Source organism: Carassius carassius, chromosome 10 (assembly GCF_963082965.1).
Source record: "Carassius carassius chromosome 10, fCarCar2.1, whole genome shotgun sequence".
In the NCBI taxonomy this organism is placed as follows: Eukaryota; Metazoa; Chordata; class Actinopteri; order Cypriniformes; family Cyprinidae; genus Carassius; species Carassius carassius.
In genome coordinates this window covers 2,646,720-2,668,035 of record NC_081764.1, presented here as the reverse complement: position 1 = coordinate 2,668,035, position 21,316 = coordinate 2,646,720, and the positions used below count along the sequence as shown (strand labels likewise).

Genomic DNA, 21,316 nt, shown 5'->3' with positions numbered 1-21,316 from the left:
TATATATATATATATATATATACTATTGATTGCACTAAATATTTGTTTGCATAACAACAACTTTAATAACAGTTTTCAGTTCAGTAGGTGAAATAAATGTGTATTTTTGTTAAACCATCTCAAAATTCTTCAGGTATCTAGTCACATACAGGTGTTAGCGCGGAAGAAAGTTCGAGAGTATCAAGCAGGTATAAAGGTAGGTTGGAAACGCAGATCTTGTCCCTCTTTGGTTACGGCTTCTCTCTCTTTCTCCTCCTCCTTTTCGTTTTCTTTTCCTCTTTGGCTTTTCTGTTCTGCAGGTTTCTAGCCATTTGCAGGTTCTTGCCCGGAGAAAATCTCGCGAGATACAGTCAAAGCTGAAGGTATGCGCTTTCCTGCGGGTGGGGCGGGGCTTAACAGCATTTGCCTTTGCACAAACCAATGAGAGATCGCTAGAAGTTCCATTTATCTTTGGCTGAATGAAATCTCGAGGAATGAGTGCTTTCATCAATGTTTGGCACAAAAACAAAGCCGGAAGTGCTACAGATGTCATGTAGCGTAGTGCTTGTGTTTGGCGCTGCTGAAGGTGCATGAATGGCTGAGATCTTTGACTGTCGGCTTTCCTGAAGCTCACTGTTTCTTCAACCTTCCTTTCCTTGCATCCAGACTCCATGTGTGTGTCATCAGTACTCCGTTTTGACTGGTAAAGTCTGTCTGGGAAACTGCTGGATATCACAATACTGTCATGAGAATTAGCGGTCGACCAGTATGGGTTTGTCAAATGCAGATTATTTTATGAGTCCGTCCGAGACTTAAACATAAATGTTGAAATTAAATTAAATCTTATTATTATCTGTCTGTGTGTGAATAGAGGGAGATAATATGTAATGTAGTTGGTCTATGGTAAAAATCCTTTGATTAAAGGATAACTTGAACATTTTTAAATGTGTAAATTGTGTATAAAAGTTATTCTAATCAGGATTGCACAAAGTTAGAATTAAATACTGGAATATTTTTATGTTGAAATGTTTTTGCCTTACATTTAAGTGGGTTAAGTATAAATTTAGTATAAATTGTAATGTTTGGCGCCCCCTGTCAATATATTCATGAACTACAAGACAGAAGTAAATTATTTTCAGAAATGCACATTCTTTTTATTTTTAATTCTTATTAGCAATTTTTTTGTTCAAAAACATTGAACAAATCGACTTAATGTGTGTGGCTCTTTTTTTCACAAAGTATTAAAATTTCTACCTCATTTCTACCTTTCTACCTTCATAGGTGCTTTTTCACACTTACAAGCAGTTTTAATGTCTAGGAAATAGTTTGATAAGCTCTAGAATAGCAATAGTCGGTTACAAAAGGTTTAGTCAAATTTGCTCTCAGAATATTGTACTAATGGTCTTCCTTTCTTTTGATTCAGGCAATGAACTTGGTAAGTGTGGATTTGAATGGTGCAAATTATTGTTGACTTTTTATTTTTGCTTGGCTTTGCTTGGCTGTCCTGCACAGGTTCAGCTTACATCCAGCACTGCCGTTATAAAGTCCTTTTCTCATAATTCTTGTGTCAATAATGTGCCTGGCCGTTTTGCTCTCTGAAGTTTCCATGTCGTCCCTCTATTTTGTGATGTTCTGCAGATCATACAGGCATTATTAATTCAAGAAACTTAATTGCGAAACAACACCACATATTGTAGTCTTGCTTCCGAGTTAGCTGCAAGTCTTTTTATTATCCACATTCATTTATTGTGATGTAAAGTGACATGCTGCACGCTCAGCCTCTGGAAAACGGAAATGTCATGCCAAACGTGTAGTTAATTTCTGCTTTCATTTGTGGGCATAATTTAATATCCTTGAAGAAGGAACTTGACCAGATTTGGTGAATGACTGGTGAACTTAAAGACAAAACTGGAATGTAGTTCAAAACCGTGTGTGTTTGTTTGACATCCCTTGCCAGTATGTTGCTTTTGCTTTGCTGGCTGCCCAATAATTGATATCTTTCAGATAACTGTATTGCTTATGCCCTTTTCCTCTTCTTATTGAAACTGTTACCCAGAGACTCTTATTAAACATGATTTTGAAAGGCTTAAAGACTTAAAGATTTACGACTACATAATGATCATGTTCACAAGGCAGTGGACTAGTTAATACAAAAATGAAAATTTGCTGAAAATGTACTCACCCTCAGGCCATCCACAATGTAGTTGAGTTTGTCTATTCATGGGCACAAATATTGCATGACATCACTTGCTCAGCAATGGATCCTCTGCAGTGAATGGGTGCCGTCAGAATGAGAGTCCAGATAGCTGATAAAAACATCACAATAATCCACACCACTCGAATCCATCAAATAATGTCTTGTGAAGCAAACAGCTGTCTGTTTGTAAGAAACAAATCCTTCATTAAGGCGCTTTAACTTAAAACTGTTGTTTCTGGTCTAAATATGTGTTCATAATCCATAATAACGCTTCCATCCCCTGTTGTCCTCTCACATCAGTGTATACCGTATCAACATATTTAAGAACTGTCTTGGTCTTTTTTTTTTTTTTTTTTTTTTTTTTTTTGGAAATGGTTCATATTATGGAGGGGCTCGTATTTCAGCCATAAGTGATGGTTTAAAGTTAAAACTTCTTAACGAAGGACATGTTTCTTCCAAACACAGCTTTTCACTTCACAAGACATTAACTGATGGACTGGAGTGGTGTGGATTAATTGTGGATTGTTTTTATCAGCTGTTTGGACTCTCATTGTGATGGCACTTATTCACTGCAAAGCATCCATTGCTATATACATTTCTCCAACTCTGTTCTGATGTAGTAACAAACTCATCTGCTTCTTGGCTGGACTGAGGGAGATTACATTTTCAACCAATTCTCATTTTTGGGTGAACTTGCTTTAACAATATTTTCAGCCTTAATTTTTACAGGCCTACTTTTTAATACATCTATAGATGCATAAATTTGAGATTTAGTTTGAAAATCATTACATTTTTAGAATGTTCAGAATCCTAAAATCTAACAGCAATGACATCATAATATTTGCACACTGATTGGTCATCTGTTTGCATCCATTTAATCATCTAAAGCTGCCTTTATATTGAAGAGATGGTGTTGCAGCTGTGTGCTGATGTTAATGCACAGCTGAAAGAAAACAAGATATATGAAGCCTAAAACATCAATTTACCTATAACAAATGTCCTTTGTTGTCTTGCATTCACTGTAAATGTGTATCTTATTCTCTTTGTGATTCATATGGTGCTCTCTGATCTCCTGTTGTTTCCCCTTCTTGCTTTATCATAAATCAGCAGGCTGCTTTGCATGAATTAAAATTAACAATGATTTAGTCAGTATTGTCTTCGGGATTGTTCTGCTCACCTGTGTCTCCATCTTCTCAGGATCAAGCGTCCAAAGACAAGGCTCTCCAGAACATGGCAGCACTTTCCTCCGCTCAGATCGTGTCCCCTAGTCTAATCAAAAGCCCTCTTCCGCCTCTTCCGCAGTCCCCCTACCCCCCGTCTGCACGGGTATAATTTAGATAGTTGTATTTAACCTGGAAGTAACCTTTTAGACAAATTATGGAGGGATTTGATTTTTTTTTCACTGTTGTTTTTCCAGTTCTGGCCGACCCCCATCCCCGGCCAACCCGGACCCTCTGAGGAGTGAGTAACTCATGAATTCATACGTGTTGCTCTGTGTGTTTGTGTATCTGGCACGTTTAATGGATCACGTTTTATGTATCAGGCTGGTTCTTAGGCACAATCCAGGAAGAAGTCCTGGGCTTGGCCGCACCAGCTACGCGTAAGTTCCCTCCACAGAGCTTGAACTGATCTTTCTGATCAGTTAGAGTTAACATTGATTCACTGCTTCGGATGGGAATCTAGTTCAGATTCTATTGACTGTAGTATAATAGGTCCAACTGTTTCAATGACTTAATTGACTGATTTAAAAAAAACAGTATATCTTGCATTTGAGAGAGTGTTATTTTAGTAGGCCTACTATAGTTTCTATTCATATTTTTTAGATTTTCAGTTTTATTTTAAGTAAATTTGTCTTTTTATTACTTACTACGTTTTATTACTATTATATATATATATATATATATATATATATATATATATATATATAATATATATATATATATATATATATATATATATATATATATATATATATATATATATATATATATATATTTCTTTTTGTTATTTTTTATATTAGTTATTTTAGTACTTCAGCTTAAACCTATTTCAGTTAATGGCCAAAGCAAGATTTCAAATTTTCGTTAAGGCTTTCTTAATATTTATATTTTATTTTAGCTGTATTTCAGTAAACAAGAAAGTATTTTTAATAGTTTTAGTTCACAATAACAACGTTGGTTTGATGTGAGAAACAAAATCGTCTTAAGAGCCATTTGTTTGTAAATAAATCAGGTTTTTTTTGTGGGGGGCAACTCCTGAAAATGGTGCATCTGTTTATTATCTGTGAAAGATTACTATGCATGTGGAAAATATAGAAAAATATTTATATATAATTATATAACAATACATGATAATATACTAATAAATAATAATACAAGAATAATTTCAGGAAATTTCCTGTGCCTGGAAAAGTCACGGAAATTAATAAAATCATGAAGCTATGAAAAACTCATCCATTTCTATAAAATAAGTTGTCCTAGTTATGCTTGGCTCTAAATTACTTAATTCTACATTTCTCTGTGCAATGTTATTGAATAGTCTAGTAATTACAAACAACTGAGAAAGTCATGACTTCATCGGTGGTTAAAAGTAGTTGAACTCTTATTAGTCTCTGGTGGCCACTCTTTTTCATCACATTCAGTTCAGATTTGAAGCTCACAGTTTGAACTAAAACTTGGTTGGATTTTATGGCAGATTCAGTAGGGGTGCAGGAAATCCCGTTAGAGACCGATTTTAGTATGCTGCTCTGTCTGGGTTCTGCTTTTTACTCCCATCATTATTCACAGGCAGCCTGCTAAACTAATTCCTCTCCGCTTCTGTTGAGATCTCTTGAGCGCGTGTGTTATCAGACACACAAGACTGTTGTGATGTTACACTTCCACTCTGAAGTAGGTGAACTTACGCTTAGCTGAAACGGCCAAAACAAACAGTTGTGGGATAACTGAACTGTCAAGGTGTGAAATATTGCCACCTTTAAAGCAAAAACATTAACAAAGGGTTCCCACGGTCATGGACAACTGGAAGATACCAGGAAAACTGTGTAAAACGATAGTTCACCCAAAAATGAAAATCTGACATTTTTCACTCAGCCTCATGTTGTTCCAAACCTGATTGAGTTCCTTTCTTCTGCAACAAAGAAGATATTTTAAACAATGTTGGTAACAAAAAAGTTGACAATAGCCATTGACTTCCATAGTATAGAAAAACAATACTCTTGAAGTCAGTGGCTGCCATCAACTGTTTGGTAACCAACATTATTCGAAATATCATCTTTTGTGTTCAGCAGAAGAAAGAGAAGGGATGCAACCTGTTGCTATCAACCTGTAAAAGCAGTAAGTTGATATTGGCAGATTGTTTAAACATATGAAATTTTTTACAGTCAGCTAGTCATTATCACAAAATAAACCCCAGACAAGGTGATCAGGACCTGAATGTGAAGCGGATAACGACTGGCATATTGTCCACTGTACTGTGTATTTAACAAGATATATTGATTTCAAAAAGAAATTATGATTCAATTTTCAGTTTCAGAGTATAAAATCTTGACCATTAATATATTGAATATGTTTTTTTAGTTATCCTGTGCATCTGGAATATTAATTAAATTAATAATGTGCTGGATATTGCTCTTGTCTAGCATAACACTTGTTTAGAAACCATACTGATGTTTGATTTGTGAGTGAATCTTTTTTTGTTGTTGTTTTTTTACTCATTCTTTGAATTCGATTCAGTTGAACTGGTTCACAATCAGTCTCTTTAAATCATTTACAAATTAGTTTCATCAAAATTATTTTTAACAATCCTTATCCAGTGGTCGCAAATGATTGGAAATGGTCTAAAAGTGTGGGAACCCCGATAAGTTAACGTTTAACCCAAGTCAATAATCTTTCATGTGCAAAAGAACTTTGAATCTAACAAATCCTGAACGCTTTTTCAGCATCAAGCCATTTGCACAAACTCCTTACCCAAACCTTTCAGGACCTGTTCAACCACCCTTATGTAAGTGTGCTAGTGCACTAGTCCACTAGTCCATTCACCCCCCCCAACCACACACACACACACACACACAGACTTCCATTTCTTCTGTTAATGTATCAGGTTGAGTCTTAACTGGCGCCCCCTTGTGTTTGTGCAGCATATGAGCCCCTGGCCCCTCCTCTACCGCCGGTTGCCACTGCAGTGCCCGTGTGGCAGGATCGAACCATCGCCTCCTCCAAACTGCGTCTTCTGGAGTACTCTGCGTTCATGGAGGTCCCGCAGGACCAGGACTCTGTGAGTAGACTGCAGATATGCTTATCTAGAAGAGTCGAGGGAAGAGTGATATGGATTATGAGGAAAAAGTAATAGATTAATTCATGACAAGAGTGCACCTCAAAAAAATCTACATCATAACAGGAGATCTGACCTTTGTCAAAGAAAGCCTTCTTAGTTGCCTTTTTCCCTATCATGCTTTAGAAATCCTACGAAGGTATACATCCATTGAAAACCTTAAAATGTCAAAATTCATCCTTTGAAACCCATTTTAAAATCAGACATTGCATTACCATGAAAATGGTACATCAAAATCATGTTATAAAATGTTTTCGTTCATGAATTATAAAAATGTAAGTTTGGATAGCTCACTTTCACGTCTATGTTCAGAAATGTGAGTGACAGTTAAAGGTACAGGTTCTAGGACCTGCCACTAGAGGGTGCATTACCAAAACCATAACAATCGCATGGTTTGATGATGCTAAGAAGGAGCGTGGAATGATGGAATTTGTTGTCTTCTACCCAACCGCTGACGGCTCTCAATCAGACGATGTGAAAACGATTACCACTTGTTCAACAAATATATACACTCATGTACATTCAAACACAATAATTGGGCATGCATGGCAAATGCGAGTTCAACGATTTGCGTGAGTAGATTGCATACAAAGTCAATGCAAAGACCCGATCAGACGCGTCCTCGCGCGGGTCTAGAGGTGCGATGCCCCGAGTTTGGTGTGTGTTTGCCCCATAATATTATGGGCCATAATACTAATCTTGTTGGTCGTTAAAATAGCATACGTTTTCTGTAAAGATACGAATCAAAACAACTCACCTGTCGAGTAAAACACAAGCGAGATCGGCATCTCTTTCTAGTTGAATTTTTTCGCGAAACACTCCATCTAGAAAATGCAACACCGATTTTGAATCTCGCTCTTTCTCTCTTCTTGTCCCAAACTCTTCTTGGGTCGTTTGGTTGGCCCGTACGCTTACGTTTACGGGAGCTGTCCTTGTCGACAGAACCAGCGGCAGATGGTAAACAGTAATTATGTTCCATAAATAAGTAACCCAATCCACCATAAAACGTGCAAGAAGTAAAGCTAGCTAGTGGTTTGCTGGACGCTAGACACTACTTCCGCGTTTGTCCGCAACACTGTTGTCATGTGGTTTCTACGTCAGTAAAGACGGTCACAAAGGTTAACTAACGTCATTGACAGGCGAATGCACTGCCCAGTGTCACTGTTTAGAATGGGAATTTTCTCATGATTTACAAGTAGTTAAAAACATTAGAGATATTGTTAGTTATCAGCTGGACAAAATATATAACATTAGCCTAGTGGTTTTTGGATATTTTACTACAAACATCTTACAAATTGAACCTTCAAGGGGTTTATAATATTTATTAATAAACTTTTTTTATTAATAAAAAATAAATAAAAATAAATCTCATTTTAAACAAAAAAAAACTGAATTAATGAAAATTCTCATTTTGTTAATTTACAAAGACAGTGTGATTTACATTTTCAGTTTCATTATATAAATGATGGATATATAAATCGTGACCATTATACTATACATTTTTCTAGCTATTGTCTGCTAAAAAATTATCAGTTGAATTTATAATCCGATATTGCTCTTTGTCTTAAGTATGTTATCAACGTAACTGTTTCAGTGAAAGTTTAATTGATGAACACTCAAGAATTTCTTAGTATTTGGTTTGTCTCCTTTTGCTCTAACCACATTGTTGCTGACTTTTGAATTAATTCACATGTTTTTACATATTGATATTTCTTCTTTCAAAATAAGACTAACTTTATTGGTTTTAATAGTGAACCTGGCGTTGCTCACAGAAACACAGACGGCTCACAATATATTTGACTTTTTCCTTTTTACAGTACAGAAAACACCTGTTTGTTCAGATTGGCCAGACCAACCCCTCGTACAGCGACCCTCTGCTGGAGGCGGTGGACATCCGACAGATCTACGACAAGTTCCCCGAGAAGACGGGAGGACTCAAGGAGCTGTACGAGAAGGGCCCTCAAAACGCCTTCTTCCTCGTCAAATTTTGGGTGTGTGCATGTGATTTCTGTCAAGAAGCACGTAAACCTTCACAGAAAAGCGCTTTGGTGGTGCTTCTACAGACATGACTGATTCCTCCAATCATGCAGCTTGAATCTAGTTGGTTGTTTTTCTGTCTCAGGCGGATCTGAACAACAGCGGCTTTCAGGATGGACCGGGCTCCTTCTACGGAGTCAGCGGTCAGTACAGCAGCTCAGAGAACATGACCATCACCGTCTCAACCAAAGTCTGCTCTTTTGGGAAGCAAGTGGTGGAAAAAGTGGAGGTGGGTGAGAGCAGCATTTTACTGACTGAAAAGCGCTGGCGTTTCTCACATCTGATCACGTTTCTTTTGGACTTCCAGACCGAGTACGCTCGTGTCGAGGGAGGGAAGTGTTTGTATCGAATCCACCGCTCTCCCATGTGTGAATATATGATCAACTTCATCCACAAGCTCAAGCACCTGCCTGAGAAATACATGATGAACAGCGTATTAGAAAACTTCACCATCTTACAGGTAAGAGACTTTGAACAGCCTGTCATGTTTAGATTTATCTGTATTGTTTTATAGATATATAAGTCATTTTTTCCAGCAAAAAGAAAAGGAAAAATCATTTAAAATGAGCAATATGGATGATCTAGAATTAATTGAATTCTTTAAGTCGTTTTCAGAAAGATATTTTAAGAATACCATAATTATGAAAATATATATTTTTGAAATGTAATAATGATGGTGTTGGTGATGCTAATCTTAATAATAGTAATATTTTATTATCAGAAAAATTATTAAAAATTATTTTTAGTAGTTTTAAAAATTAAAAATGGTTTAATTTCATACATGCATACATACATACATACTGTACATACCAAAAGTTTGGAAACATTACTATTTTTAATGTTTTTGAAAGAAGTTTTATTCTGCTCATCAAGCCTGCATTTATTTGATCAAAAATACAGAAAAAACAGTAAGGTTGTGAAATATTATTACTTATTAATATTACTTATTATTAAATATTATATTTTATTATAAATATATATTTATTTTTTTATTTTTTTAAATATATCCATCAGATAATTGTGAAAATGTTTAATGATGATGATATAATGATAGTTGTAATATATTATTTTATTTTATTGTTTAATGCTTGAAAATAATCACAATCATTATGACATTGTTAATATTTATAGTAATATATACATTTATGATCAGAAAAATGGTAAAAAAAAAAAAAAATTCTGTAATTTATGGGAAATTTTATAAAAATAAAGGTTACAAAATTCAATTAATTATTAATTTAATTTGTGTGTGTGTGTGTGTGCATATATATGATAATAGTTAATAATGATAATAGTGTATAATTTGACCTTTATGTTTATTGCTTGTAAATAGTCATCAAAATGAGTATTTTCTAAAGGCTATTTAGCTTTGTGAAAACTGTCAGAATTGAGCTTCTGTAATAGAAGTGCTCTGTTTTTCTTCTCTGTTTGTCCTGCTGCAGGTAGTGACTAACAGGGAGACCCAGGAGACTCTTCTGTGTATAGCGTTTGTATTTGAAGTGTCGATGAGTGAACACGGGGCACAATACCACGTCTATCGGCTCATTAAAGACTAGCGCTCGCCGCTGCGAGACTTCGGTTGCTTTGCACAGTCCCTCCATCACACGTATGGTGGAATCTGACAAATTGTCCAAACATCGGAGGAATACGCCAAAATGTTACAAAAAAACACTAATGATTTGCTTTTGTTCTAAACCTGGTAAAGAATTGGAGTCTTTGAGGACATAAAAAATATAGTATTACTCTGTTTAAAAAACAAAAAAATCTAAAAAAAACTTTTTTGTATTTGTTTTTTAATGCCTTAAATACAAAATGGGTCATGTTGGTTTTGTTGCATATACAGATCAAAGATGTCTTTTAAGCTTTGTTGTGTCTCCACGGAGGGAATGTGAATGTGTTTTGAAGGGAAGGAAGGTCATGAAAGACGATGTGTGCCGTTTATGCAGCATTTTACGGTGATTTAAGGGTGAATCTCACATAGAAATCTCATTTTACCCTAAAATCTGAAGAAAAAAATATACACCTAATATATACATATTTAAAATAAAGAAAATTAAGGCTATTTTAGGACAAATTTTGCATGTTATTTTCATGATGCACCCCCCCAATTCTTATTATAACGCAAGAGAAAATACTATTCTCATTACTCCAAAATTTTTTAAATGAAAATTAGCACAAATGCAATGCTTTTCTGCATTACAGTAAAAAGATTTGGGAAGCAATGTGATTCATTTTCTTCAATATAATGTCATAATGCAAAAAATCATTGTCCCAAAAATAAGCTTGTTTTCTTTATGCATTTTTTTTTCATAAAGAAATATTTTATCTTTTTCCCTTTTGATTTTGGGGTGAAATATGATCTGGACGTGTTCTTGTCTGGTTTGTGAGGTTTACCTGATTTGTAAATGAGGACCAGGTCGGTCGGCCAGCGGAGGGTTTGTGTTCATCTTTATAAAGGACAAACATACTGCAAACACTGCAGTTAGATATCAGGAAACCAATGCCTTTATTCAACTGAATTACTGCGGATGTTACTAGTTTCCTCCGCTGTCCTTTGAACAAGAGAAAAGGCGTCAGAAAGCATTTTGCAGGTACTAAAGGATTTTGAGTAGTTGACCCAAATGTGAGTGCCTTTCTTCAAAGAACACAAATAGATTGATACTCTGAAGTGCCTTTTGACTACCTCTTGACGTGAAATAGTAGGAATAGATAACGCGATCAATTTCTTTGTTACAACATGACATCGTATTTACCTCTTCTGTTCATCAAAGCTTTCGCGAGATGCACGAACTGAGGAAAGGTCAGATTGTTTAAGAGTCAAGCCTGAATGCCACTCTGGTACAAAAAGAATTGCTCCACAGTTGCTGCCCGTCAAAATTTTAAGCATTTAATCCTGGAACAATACCTCGAAAGAGTTTGTGTTTTTAAATTGGAGGATTGCTGTTGCATTGCTGTCGTATCTGGTGCTTTTTAAACCCTTGAAGAGAATGTTTGCATTTCCAAGCTCTTTCTTACTCATATTTTTTTTTATATTCACCTTCAAAATATATCTGCTCTGTGCACCCCTTTTTTTTGCATCAAGTAAATTTTTCTTGGAATTTCATGTCAGATCCTTTAGTTTTTAGTTAAAGCCTCTGTTTTTCATTTATATCTGGTGTTGAAGTGTGACGGAAGTCATTAATGTCACCTTGTACATCAGCACAGATGTGTGTTTTTATGGTTTGTGCATCTCATTTTTAGATGTAAAAATACAAATCCTTTTTTATGGTAAGAATGCACCAGGTGTTTGACATGAAATTACAGAAATATGCCATTTTAACGGTGCTTAATCGAGTTTTGCTACTACTGAAAATGTAATGTTTATTTTCCCATTAGAGAACTAAAACTTGAATTTTAGACCAGATTCGATCTTTTAAATGCCGGTTTTTGTTGAAGCCATGTAGCATTTTTGTTCCACTCACCGGTAAAATGGAAAGACGGCACCGTTTGTATGGATAATGTTCTTGGGATGGTTGTTAGACATGAGACGGTGCTCGCTGATAGCAGTTTTAATGTCTAGATGCGTTCAGAAGGTACTGCTAAATCTTGGGTACACCTTAAAAATGAAAATGTAATGTATATTGGTACAGCCTTAACCTTCTTTTTCGTGTTTGAACTTCAATGACGACAGTTTCCTCAATTGTATTCTTTCTTACAGGTTTTTTTTTTGTTTCCTTTTTATAAGTACTGTTATTATAATTATTAATTTTATGTTTGCTCTTTGACTTTCGATTGATGCTATATGCATACATTGAATATGTTGTGTGTTACTGTTATTTCATGCCATAATCTAAGTGGTGTTGGCAAAAGCTTTCCCTCTGTTTTTAACCCTTCATTGTGGCCTTGGTTACCAGTTGTGCATTGCAGTTATGTATATCTTCAACGTTAGGGGTTTGTACAATATAATCAAAACAATGTATAGCAATACCAATAAAATGGCATGGGTCTCCTTGGACCATATTTCTTGAAACACACTTACAACTTCGTACAAGTGTCTTATTGTACAAGTGCCAAAAGGGACTGCGGATGAAAATTAGCCAGTGTTGGCTAAATCTGCCGCATTTTACATATTGTATGTACTATTAATGTGCATTGTCCCTGATTAAATAAAGAAAATGAAATTCTCTTTCACATCAGTGAGGATGACAAAATCTTTGTGGAAGCCGAAAAGGAACAAGATATATTTATATGTCTGACATTCAGTAAAACTGAGTTAACATGATTAGCGTTTTGTAATTAACTCTCATCATCTGCTTCCATTATGTTAGTTCTTCCTTTAGAGGGCATTTGAAAAAAGCCTTTTAGGACTATTATTAGCCTATTATTTATTTATTTTTACTCCAGAAAATATTTTGGTTAAATGTAGGCTATTGATTCTTAAGCACGAATAAAAACCTCCGCCCAAATAGCCTAATTTAAAAATAATTACCCCCGAATAGCGATTTAATAGCCGTTTAATTAAAATTATAAAGAGAATATTTAAAATGTTGATTAATATTTTGAGCCATTGTACTTAACCAAACAGAGACAATAATAAACTCATTTTCCCAGCATTCCACTCAACGTGGCGCTTGTAATGACGATACCGTGACGTCTGAGAGTAGGCGTTCACGCGTTTAACAAGTTTCATGCATCTGCTTCAAAGTAGCTTTTGCACAAAAAACAAACACTGTATTGCAAAACTCGATTATGCGTGATACAAAGTCGTGTGTCAGTGACAGGAAGACGCTTCATTTTGTGCTTTGCAGTTGAAAAATTAACACGTTTTCTAATTATACAAATGAAAAGTTTAAAGTTAAATGTGAGATATCCATCAGACGCGTGTGGAAAAGCTGAACGACTTGACTTTTCTACAGATGACATCCAGGTCAGATGAGGAGGTAGCGGTCTGACTGTACTGTAGATGGACACGATATGAGACACACTGAGCTCATGAGAGTTTGATTCTAACGCCAAGATCAGATTTGCACTGATAGCACGAAGGTAAGATCAGATCTCCAGCACATGTGACAATATTAGTGTATCAGATATTGTCTTGGCTCGGGGGTATCATAAATCATATGTTATCTTATCAAGCACATGGTCTGAATTTTCCTGCTCTTGCAGGGTCTAATTTTGGACATGATTCCCATAACAAGAATATGATACATTTGACAAATAACTGATGGTCATGACTGTTTCAAGCAAGCACATTCAAGCACATACATATGCAACATGAAAATGTATCGTTAAGCTATCCAATAGTTATTAAAAGACATACACAATAAGTGATTATAACATGATAGTCAAATGTGTGGGTTACATATAAATGAATATGGAGTGAAGCGATGGACTGATATTCACTTATAAGTCTTTTTGAGTTCATTTTGGTCCGTATATATGTAGAAAAGACAGTTTCTGTGTCATTATCTGACAAAGATTTCTGTGGAGACCAGAGGTTCAAAGCCCCCCCCCCCCCTCCCCTTAGGAATTTCAGTCTGGTTCTGCTAGGTGGGGGAAGTGTTTAACTCTCATGGGTTTACATGTGATGTCCGACGTTGCATCTCACTTGCCCCAAATTTGACAATCTCTTCTCCGAATTGAAATTGTCAATAAATGTTCTAGTGGTGTTAATGTTGAAAGCGGTTTTGTGAAAGCGTTGGTTGGTTGGTGATCTTGCTTGGGACTTGTGGCGCAGAATGTTTTATGACTTCCTGTTGCCTTACTGAGGAATTCGGCTCGTGTTTCAACCACAGTCCTAATCCACTCTTTAATTTGTCTGATTCGAGTCAGATCGGCTACAACTCATTACATTAACTGTTTGAATAATAATAAGATTCAAATATGTCAGTAGATAATTCTTTGTACTGTAAAATTGTTGAGATGTTTTTCTGGGGCTTTTTGTTCCAGGTCTGGTGCGAGAAAGACTTTCTGTTTTTAAAGAAGAAGCTTAGCAGCATCTATCCGTATTCCCATTATTTTAAAAGGTCAGTCCTGATCTATAATGCACGAGCGTTTTCACTAGAGGTTCTGTGTCCCGAAATGTTTGGGCTCGAATGCACTAACTGATATGAATAAGGACGCTGATAGAGATGTATTTTCTTGTCTTCAGTGGATTTATAGGGAGCGGATTGGCTGTGTTTTCCAGACATCAAATCTATGATGCCTTTCTGTATAGATATTCATTAAATGGATATCCATACATGGTGAGTCTGATCTATCACATGCACAAACATCGTACTACTTAATTATAAAAAATAAAGACTGGAAGAATATATTTAATTCAACAATACAATTTATCACAAGCAATGTTTGTATCCTGTACTATATTTTAAGCATGTTTGCAGCACACTCTTGACTTCCATATTGTTTTCATAAAATACTTACTACCATGCGCAATGAAAATATAATGTTTCTAAACAGTATTTTTGATGCCGATCCACTAGTTGTCACCCTAAGCAGCCAAGGTCTGGCCTAAAAGTGCGTCTCTTATAGACACACACCACCTGTTGTAAATAAACCGTTTTATGAGTCCTCAGTTTCTGTGTGCTTGTTAATGATCTGTTCTCACATCAGGCACAGCATGGTGACTGGTTTGGTGGTGTCGGGAAGATCTTGCTTAACATCAATGGGCTGAACATTCATGTTTTTGTCACTAATGTAAGTTCAAGCAAAATGTGTTTATCAGTTTTCCATCGATCCATCCATCCATCATCTTCCGCTTATCCGGGGCCGGGTCACGGGGGCAACAGTCTAAGCAGAGACTTCCCTCTCCCTAGCCACTTCTTCCAGCTCTTCCGGGGGGAAGAGCTTCTTCTTCCCCGAGGCGTTCCCAGGCCAGCCGGGAGACATAGTCCCTCCTAGGTCCTAGTCCACCACCGGGTTCGGGGATTGCCGCCTCGACAGGCACCGGCGACCTTACGGCCACAGCTCCGAGCAGCCGCAGCGACAATGGAGGTGGAGAACATGGTCCACTCGGACTCAATATCTCCAGACTCCCTCGGGATCCGGTCGAAGCTCTGCCGGAGGTGGGAGTTGAGGATCTTTCTGACAGGGGGCTCGGCCAAATGTTCCCAACAGACCCTCACAGTACGCTTGGGTTTGCCGAGTCTTTCCAGCTTCCTCCCCCGCCATCGGATCCAACTCACCACCAGGTGGTGATCAGTTGACAGCTCCGCCCCTCTCTTCACCCGAGTGTCCAAGACATATGGCCGAAGGTCTGATGACACGACCACAAAGTCGATCATCGACCTCCGGCCTAGGGTGTCCTGGTGCCACGTGCACTGATGGACACCCTTATGCTTGAACATGGTGTTCGTTATGGACAAACCGTGGTTAGCACAGAAATCCAATAACAGAACACCGCTCGGGTTCAGGTCAGGGGGGCAGTTCCTCCCAATCACGCCCCTCCAGGTATCACTGTCACTGCCCACGTGAGCGTTGAAGTCCCCCAGTAGAACGACGGAGTCTCCAGTCGGAGCACTCTCCAGCACCCCTCCCAGAGACTCCAAGAGGGCCGGGTAGTCCGCACTGCCGTTCGGCCCGTAGGAACAAACGACAGTGAGAGACCTATCCCTGACTCGAAGGCGCAGGAAAGCGACCCTCTCGTTCACCGGGGTGAACTCCAACACATGGCGGCTGAGCTGGGGGGCTATAAGCAAACCCACTCCAGCCCTCCGCCTCTCACCATGGGCAACTCCAGAGTGGTAGAGAGTCCAGCCTCTCTCAAGAAGTGTTGTTCCAGAGCCCAAGCTGTGCGTGGAGGTGAGCCCGACTATCTCTCGACCTCCCGCACAAGCTCAGGCTCCTTCCCCGCCAACGAGGTAACATTCCACGTCACTAAAGCCAGATTCCGTGTCCAGAGATCGGGTCGTCGGGGGTCTCGCCTTCGACTGTCGCCCGATCCACTATGCACCGGCCCCTTACGCTCCCTCCTGCGGGTGGTGAGCCCACAGGAGGGCGGCCCCACGTCACTCCTTCGGGCTGAGCCCGGCCGGGCCCCATGGGGAAAGGCCCGGCCACCAGGCGCTCGCATACGAGCCCCAACCCCGGGCCTCGCTCCAGGGTGGGGCCCCCGCTGCGCCATGCCGGGCGACGTCTCGGTCCTTGATGTAAATGTTAACAGTTAAATGTGAACAGTAAAAATGTGTTTAGCAGTTTTATTTTATTTATTTACTATTATAGTATTTGTTTTTACATTGTTTATTTATGTATTATTTTAGTCTTATTTTTTATGTTTTAATTTTAATATTAATGTGATTTTATTTTGTGCTTTTGTCATTTTTGAGTTTTTCTTAAATGTTTCTTTTTAGCATTAATTTATTTTTATTTCAATATTAGTTTTAGGAATTTTACTACTTAAACTCATTTTCTTTCAGTTAGGTGCCAAGGTACATTTCTAATTTTTGTTCATTTTTTTAAAAGTGTTTAATCTAATATCTCTTTCATTCAGCTACCTGTTGAATTAACACCATTTTTAATAACTTGTATTTCGTTTTCAACAAGATCACTGGCATGAATGCTGGCACATTTGTGATCCTGGAGCACAAAAGCAGTCTGAAGTCTCTGGGGTATATTTGTAGCAATAGTCAAAAAATACATTTTATGTGTCAAAATTATTGATTTTTCATTTATGCCAAAAATCATTAGGATATTAAATAAAGATCATGTTCCATGAAGATATTTTCTCAGTTTTCTACTGTAAATATATCAAAACTTTCTTTTCATTTGGACAACTTTAAAGGTGATTTTCTCAGTATTTATATTTTTTTGCACCCTCATTAGGGTTGTGCCGATAGACGCTTGAATCGTGTATCGACGATAGTCAGAGATATCGACATGAGCAGATTTATCTGTCGATAATCAAGATGATATTAGGCTCATTCTCCTATTAATGTATTAGATTATAATAATAATAGATATTATTATTTTTATTAGGTGCCCTATTATAATTTGGCTATCAAACTCCCCAGCTTTTCACTTCAGCTTCGCATTACAGAGTTTTCAATTGCTTTGTTCTTCAATAACTGCCTCTTTGTAAAACTGCATCACATTGCAAAAGATTCATTTAGCAGTGCCTTTAATTGTGACAAATCAGAGTATTTTTCTTGCAATTTTGAGTTTCTCGCAATTTGTACTTTTTATTTTCTTCTCAGAACGGGCTTGCATAAATAACACTTCTCTTTCAATAAAGGCACACTAGTGCTACAGCGGACGTAGTGATTCTGGGTGGAGATCTGAACATGCACCCGGACGATCTCGGCACCAGACTGCTGAGAAACTACACAGGACTTCAGGACAGCTTCAGTGAGGCCGCTCACTTCGATTTCAGTACTGCAGCGTGATGCTACCTGAAAATTCTGAATTACTGAGTGTGTGAAAGGAAAAGTCACCTAGCTTTCTGAGTCATGACTTATAACGACCTCCCCATCATTAATACCAGGGGTGTGAAGAGGGACACACTCATATATCTGAAAACCCTTTCACAAACATGGATAATCTTGTTCCATTTGGTGGAGGAATCCGGATAGACGACATACTGTTCAAGGTAAATATTAGAGATTTGTTACATTTTCTACTGTTTCTGTTATTAAATAGTGTTTTCTGTTATTAAGTGGTGTTTTTCTGGTTTAGTCATTTAAACAAAAGTAACTCAGAAGTAACTCATCCTACAGACACAAATGACCAGAAAATTTAACTTATTATTATTACTAAGCAAAATTATTGCTTGCATGACATATCTATTTCTCTTTAAAACAGTGGTTCTCAAATAATTAATAACATTTTAAAATTTTAATAATTTATTAGTAGATGTTGAAATTACCATTAATTGAGATACAAATGTTTTGGGAGTATTTTTCATTGTTAATTAGTGTAGTTAACAAATGGACCCTTATTGTGAGATGTTGCCATTTCTATTATTATTATTATACTATTATTATCGATTATCATATTATTATTTTGTTATCTGTTACTATACTCATTTTTAGCTTTTTTTTTACTTGAATGCACATGAATGTTAATATGGCCGTTTCTTGGCAGGGATCAGGGGAAATAGATGTGAGCTGTGAGTCTTTGTCTACCACTAAAGGTCCTGTTCCTGGACATCCCTTCCCTTACACCGACCACAAGGCTCTTACAGCTGAGTTCCTGTTTACATGACTACAAAGGGACTTGGGTGCTCAGAGAGACGATCTGGCTTTGTTGCAGGTATTTGAGCTTCAATATGGGGTTCATAATTTATTAAAGTGCGCACACATTTTTGCTTAAACAAAAAACATATTGCCAACAAAACCAATGCTCTTTATTTTGATGCACTTTAATAAAGTTTAGAAATTGACTGCTTGGTTTTTTGCATAAACAACATGATTTAAAGGGACAGTTTACCAGAAAATATTAATTTAATCAATATAATATTGCTTAAAACTTAAAAAAAAAATTTAATGATTGTGTTATACAATTATTAAAGATTTAATTAAAGATTATTCAGCAATTTAGTAGATTTTTTTGTTTGTTTTTGAAAGAATTGTCTTCTGCTCACCAAGACCGCATTTATTTGATTCAAAATACAGTGAAATCAGTAATATTATGAAATATTACCATTTTTAAATAACTGTTTTATATTTGTATATATTTTGTATATATAAAATGTATTTTATTCATGTATTTTGTAAGATTATAAATACCTTTACTGTAAGTTTTTATCAATTTAATCCATCCTTGCTGAATAAAAGTTTTTTTTTTTTTTTCTTTTTCTTTCTTTTTATCTCACTGAGCCCAAATTTTAAATGTTAGTGTTATGTTTTTCCATTCTGTCTCTTTGTTCCTTTCTCAGATAAGCTTCCTGAGCTGGTCAACACAGTCAATGAACCTCGCACTGAAGTAAAGGTGGGTCTCCACTGTGCTGAACGCATGCGCCACACCGCGACACGTACAGGCATCATGGGTCTTGTCCTGTTAGCAGCGATTGCCAGCTCAAGCACTGTCCCATTGTTTGCTCTGGGAGCTGAACAGCCCTTTCCCAAAGCCTCTTTCTACCTGCTGGGGGTGCTGTGTTTCGCCATCCTCCTCTCCACACTGCTGCTGTACATCTTTTACAGCATGGAGGTGATGGCACTGCAAGGCACTGAGGACCAGATGAGACTGGCACTAAGTAGCCTTCAAGAATGACTTAAGGTGTCCCCCAAGGTTTTATCCTTGGACCATTTGCGAAATCCACTAGATGGGAGTTTGTAGCCAGATAGATAAACCAACATTTATGTGTTTTATTGATTTGTGAAAATCCGTTTATCTTTGGAACACAGTTTAAGATATTTTAGATTTAGTCTGAGAGCTCTCAGTCCCTCCATTGAAGCTGTGTGTACGGTATACTGTCCATGTCCAGAAAGGTAAGAAAAACATCATCAAAGTAGTCCATGTGACATCAGAGGGTCAGTTAGAATATTTTGAAGCATCGAAAATGCATTTTAGTCCAAAAATAGCAAAAACTACGACTTTATTCAGCATTGTCTTCTCTTCCGGATCTGTTGTGAGAGAGAGTTCAAAACAAAGCAGTTTGTGATATCCGGTTCGCGAACTAATCATTCGATGTAACCGGATCTTTTTAAACCAGTTCACCAAATCGAACTGAATCATTTTAAACGGTTCGCGGCTCCAATAAGCATTAATCCACAAATGACTTAAGCTGTTGACGTTTTTATTGTGGCTGACACTCCCTCTGAGTTAAAACAAACCAATATCCCGGAGTAATTCATTTACTCAAACAGTACACTGACTGAACTGCTGTGAAGAGAGAACTGAAGATGAACACCGAGCCGAGCCAGATAACAAACAACAGACTGACTCGTTCACGAGTCAAGAACCGTTTCTGTCAAATGCGTCCGATTCGAGAACCGAGGAGCTGATGATACTGCGCATGTGTGATTCAGTGTGAAGCAGACCGACACACAGAGCGTCTGAACCGAACTGATTCTTTTGCTGATTGATTCTGAACTGATTCTGTGCTAATGTTATGAGCCCAGGTAAACCGAAGGCTTGAATCAAGGGCAATCATCGCAAATGACGCCATTACGTCGAGCGCAAAAGAACCGGTGAACCGTTTTCTTCAACCGGTTTATTGAATTGAACTATCCGAAAGAAGTACTGGTGATCCGAAAACCGATGCAACCAGTTCTTGACTCGTGAACGAGTCAGTCTATTGTTCGTTATCTGGCTCGGCTCGGTGTTCATCTCTCTCTTCACAGCAGTTCAGTCAGTGTACTGTTTGAGTAAATGAATTACTCCAGGATATTGGTTTGTTTGAACTCAGAGGAAGTGTCAGCCACATTAAAAAAGCTTTGTTTTGAACTCTCTCTCACAACAGATCCGGAAGAGAAGACAATGCTGAATAAAGTCGTAGTTTTTGCTATTTTTGGACCAAAATGTATTTTCGGATGCTTCAAAAAATTCTAACTGACCCTCTGATGTCACATGAACTACTTTGATGATGTTTTTCTTAACTTTCTGGACATGGACAGTATACCGTACACACAGCTTCAATGGAGGGACTGAGAGCTCTCAGACTAAATCTAAAATATCTTAAACTGTGTTCCAAAGATAAACGGAGGTCTTACGGGTTTGGAACAACATGAGGGTAAGTTATTAATGACATAATTTTGCTATCTGGGTGAACTAACCCTTTAACTTTACTTAAATACTTCACAATGGTTCTCAGCCAGGGCCACAGAATGACTTAAAATTAATGAAAAATCAATAAAC

The 21,316-nt window shown here is 37.3% G+C and overlaps 1 protein-coding gene and 1 pseudogene across 7 annotated transcripts in view; both read left to right on the top strand.

The window, feature by feature from the left end:
• The window catches only part of LOC132151529 (transcriptional enhancer factor TEF-5-like), a 33,224-nt gene extending 22,474 nt beyond the window's left edge, over positions 1-10,750 (top strand). The window contains exons 5-14 of one of the 7 annotated variants that reach the window (XM_059559698.1): positions 300-362; positions 3,374-3,502; positions 3,594-3,637; positions 3,720-3,776; positions 6,114-6,175; positions 6,312-6,448; positions 8,323-8,496; positions 8,628-8,771; positions 8,850-9,002; positions 9,985-10,750. In XM_059559698.1, coding sequence (XP_059415681.1) covers positions 300-362; positions 3,374-3,502; positions 3,594-3,637; positions 3,720-3,776; positions 6,114-6,175; positions 6,312-6,448; positions 8,323-8,496; positions 8,628-8,771; positions 8,850-9,002; positions 9,985-10,098 — 1,077 coding nt within the window. In that variant the 3' untranslated portion in view covers positions 10,099-10,750. Of the gene's footprint in view, positions 1-133; positions 197-299; positions 363-1,343; positions 1,415-3,373; positions 3,503-3,593; positions 3,638-3,719; positions 3,777-6,113; positions 6,176-6,311; positions 6,449-8,322; positions 8,497-8,627; positions 8,772-8,849; positions 9,003-9,984 lie in introns of those variants that run through there. The other 6 variants (XM_059559696.1, XM_059559702.1, XM_059559700.1 and 3 more) reach the window with 6 other exon arrangements.
• A 2,687-nt stretch (positions 10,751-13,437) lies between these two features.
• Positions 13,438-19,795, top strand: LOC132152239 (sphingomyelin phosphodiesterase 2-like; annotated as a pseudogene).
• The last annotated feature ends 1,521 nt before the right edge of the window (positions 19,796-21,316 follow it).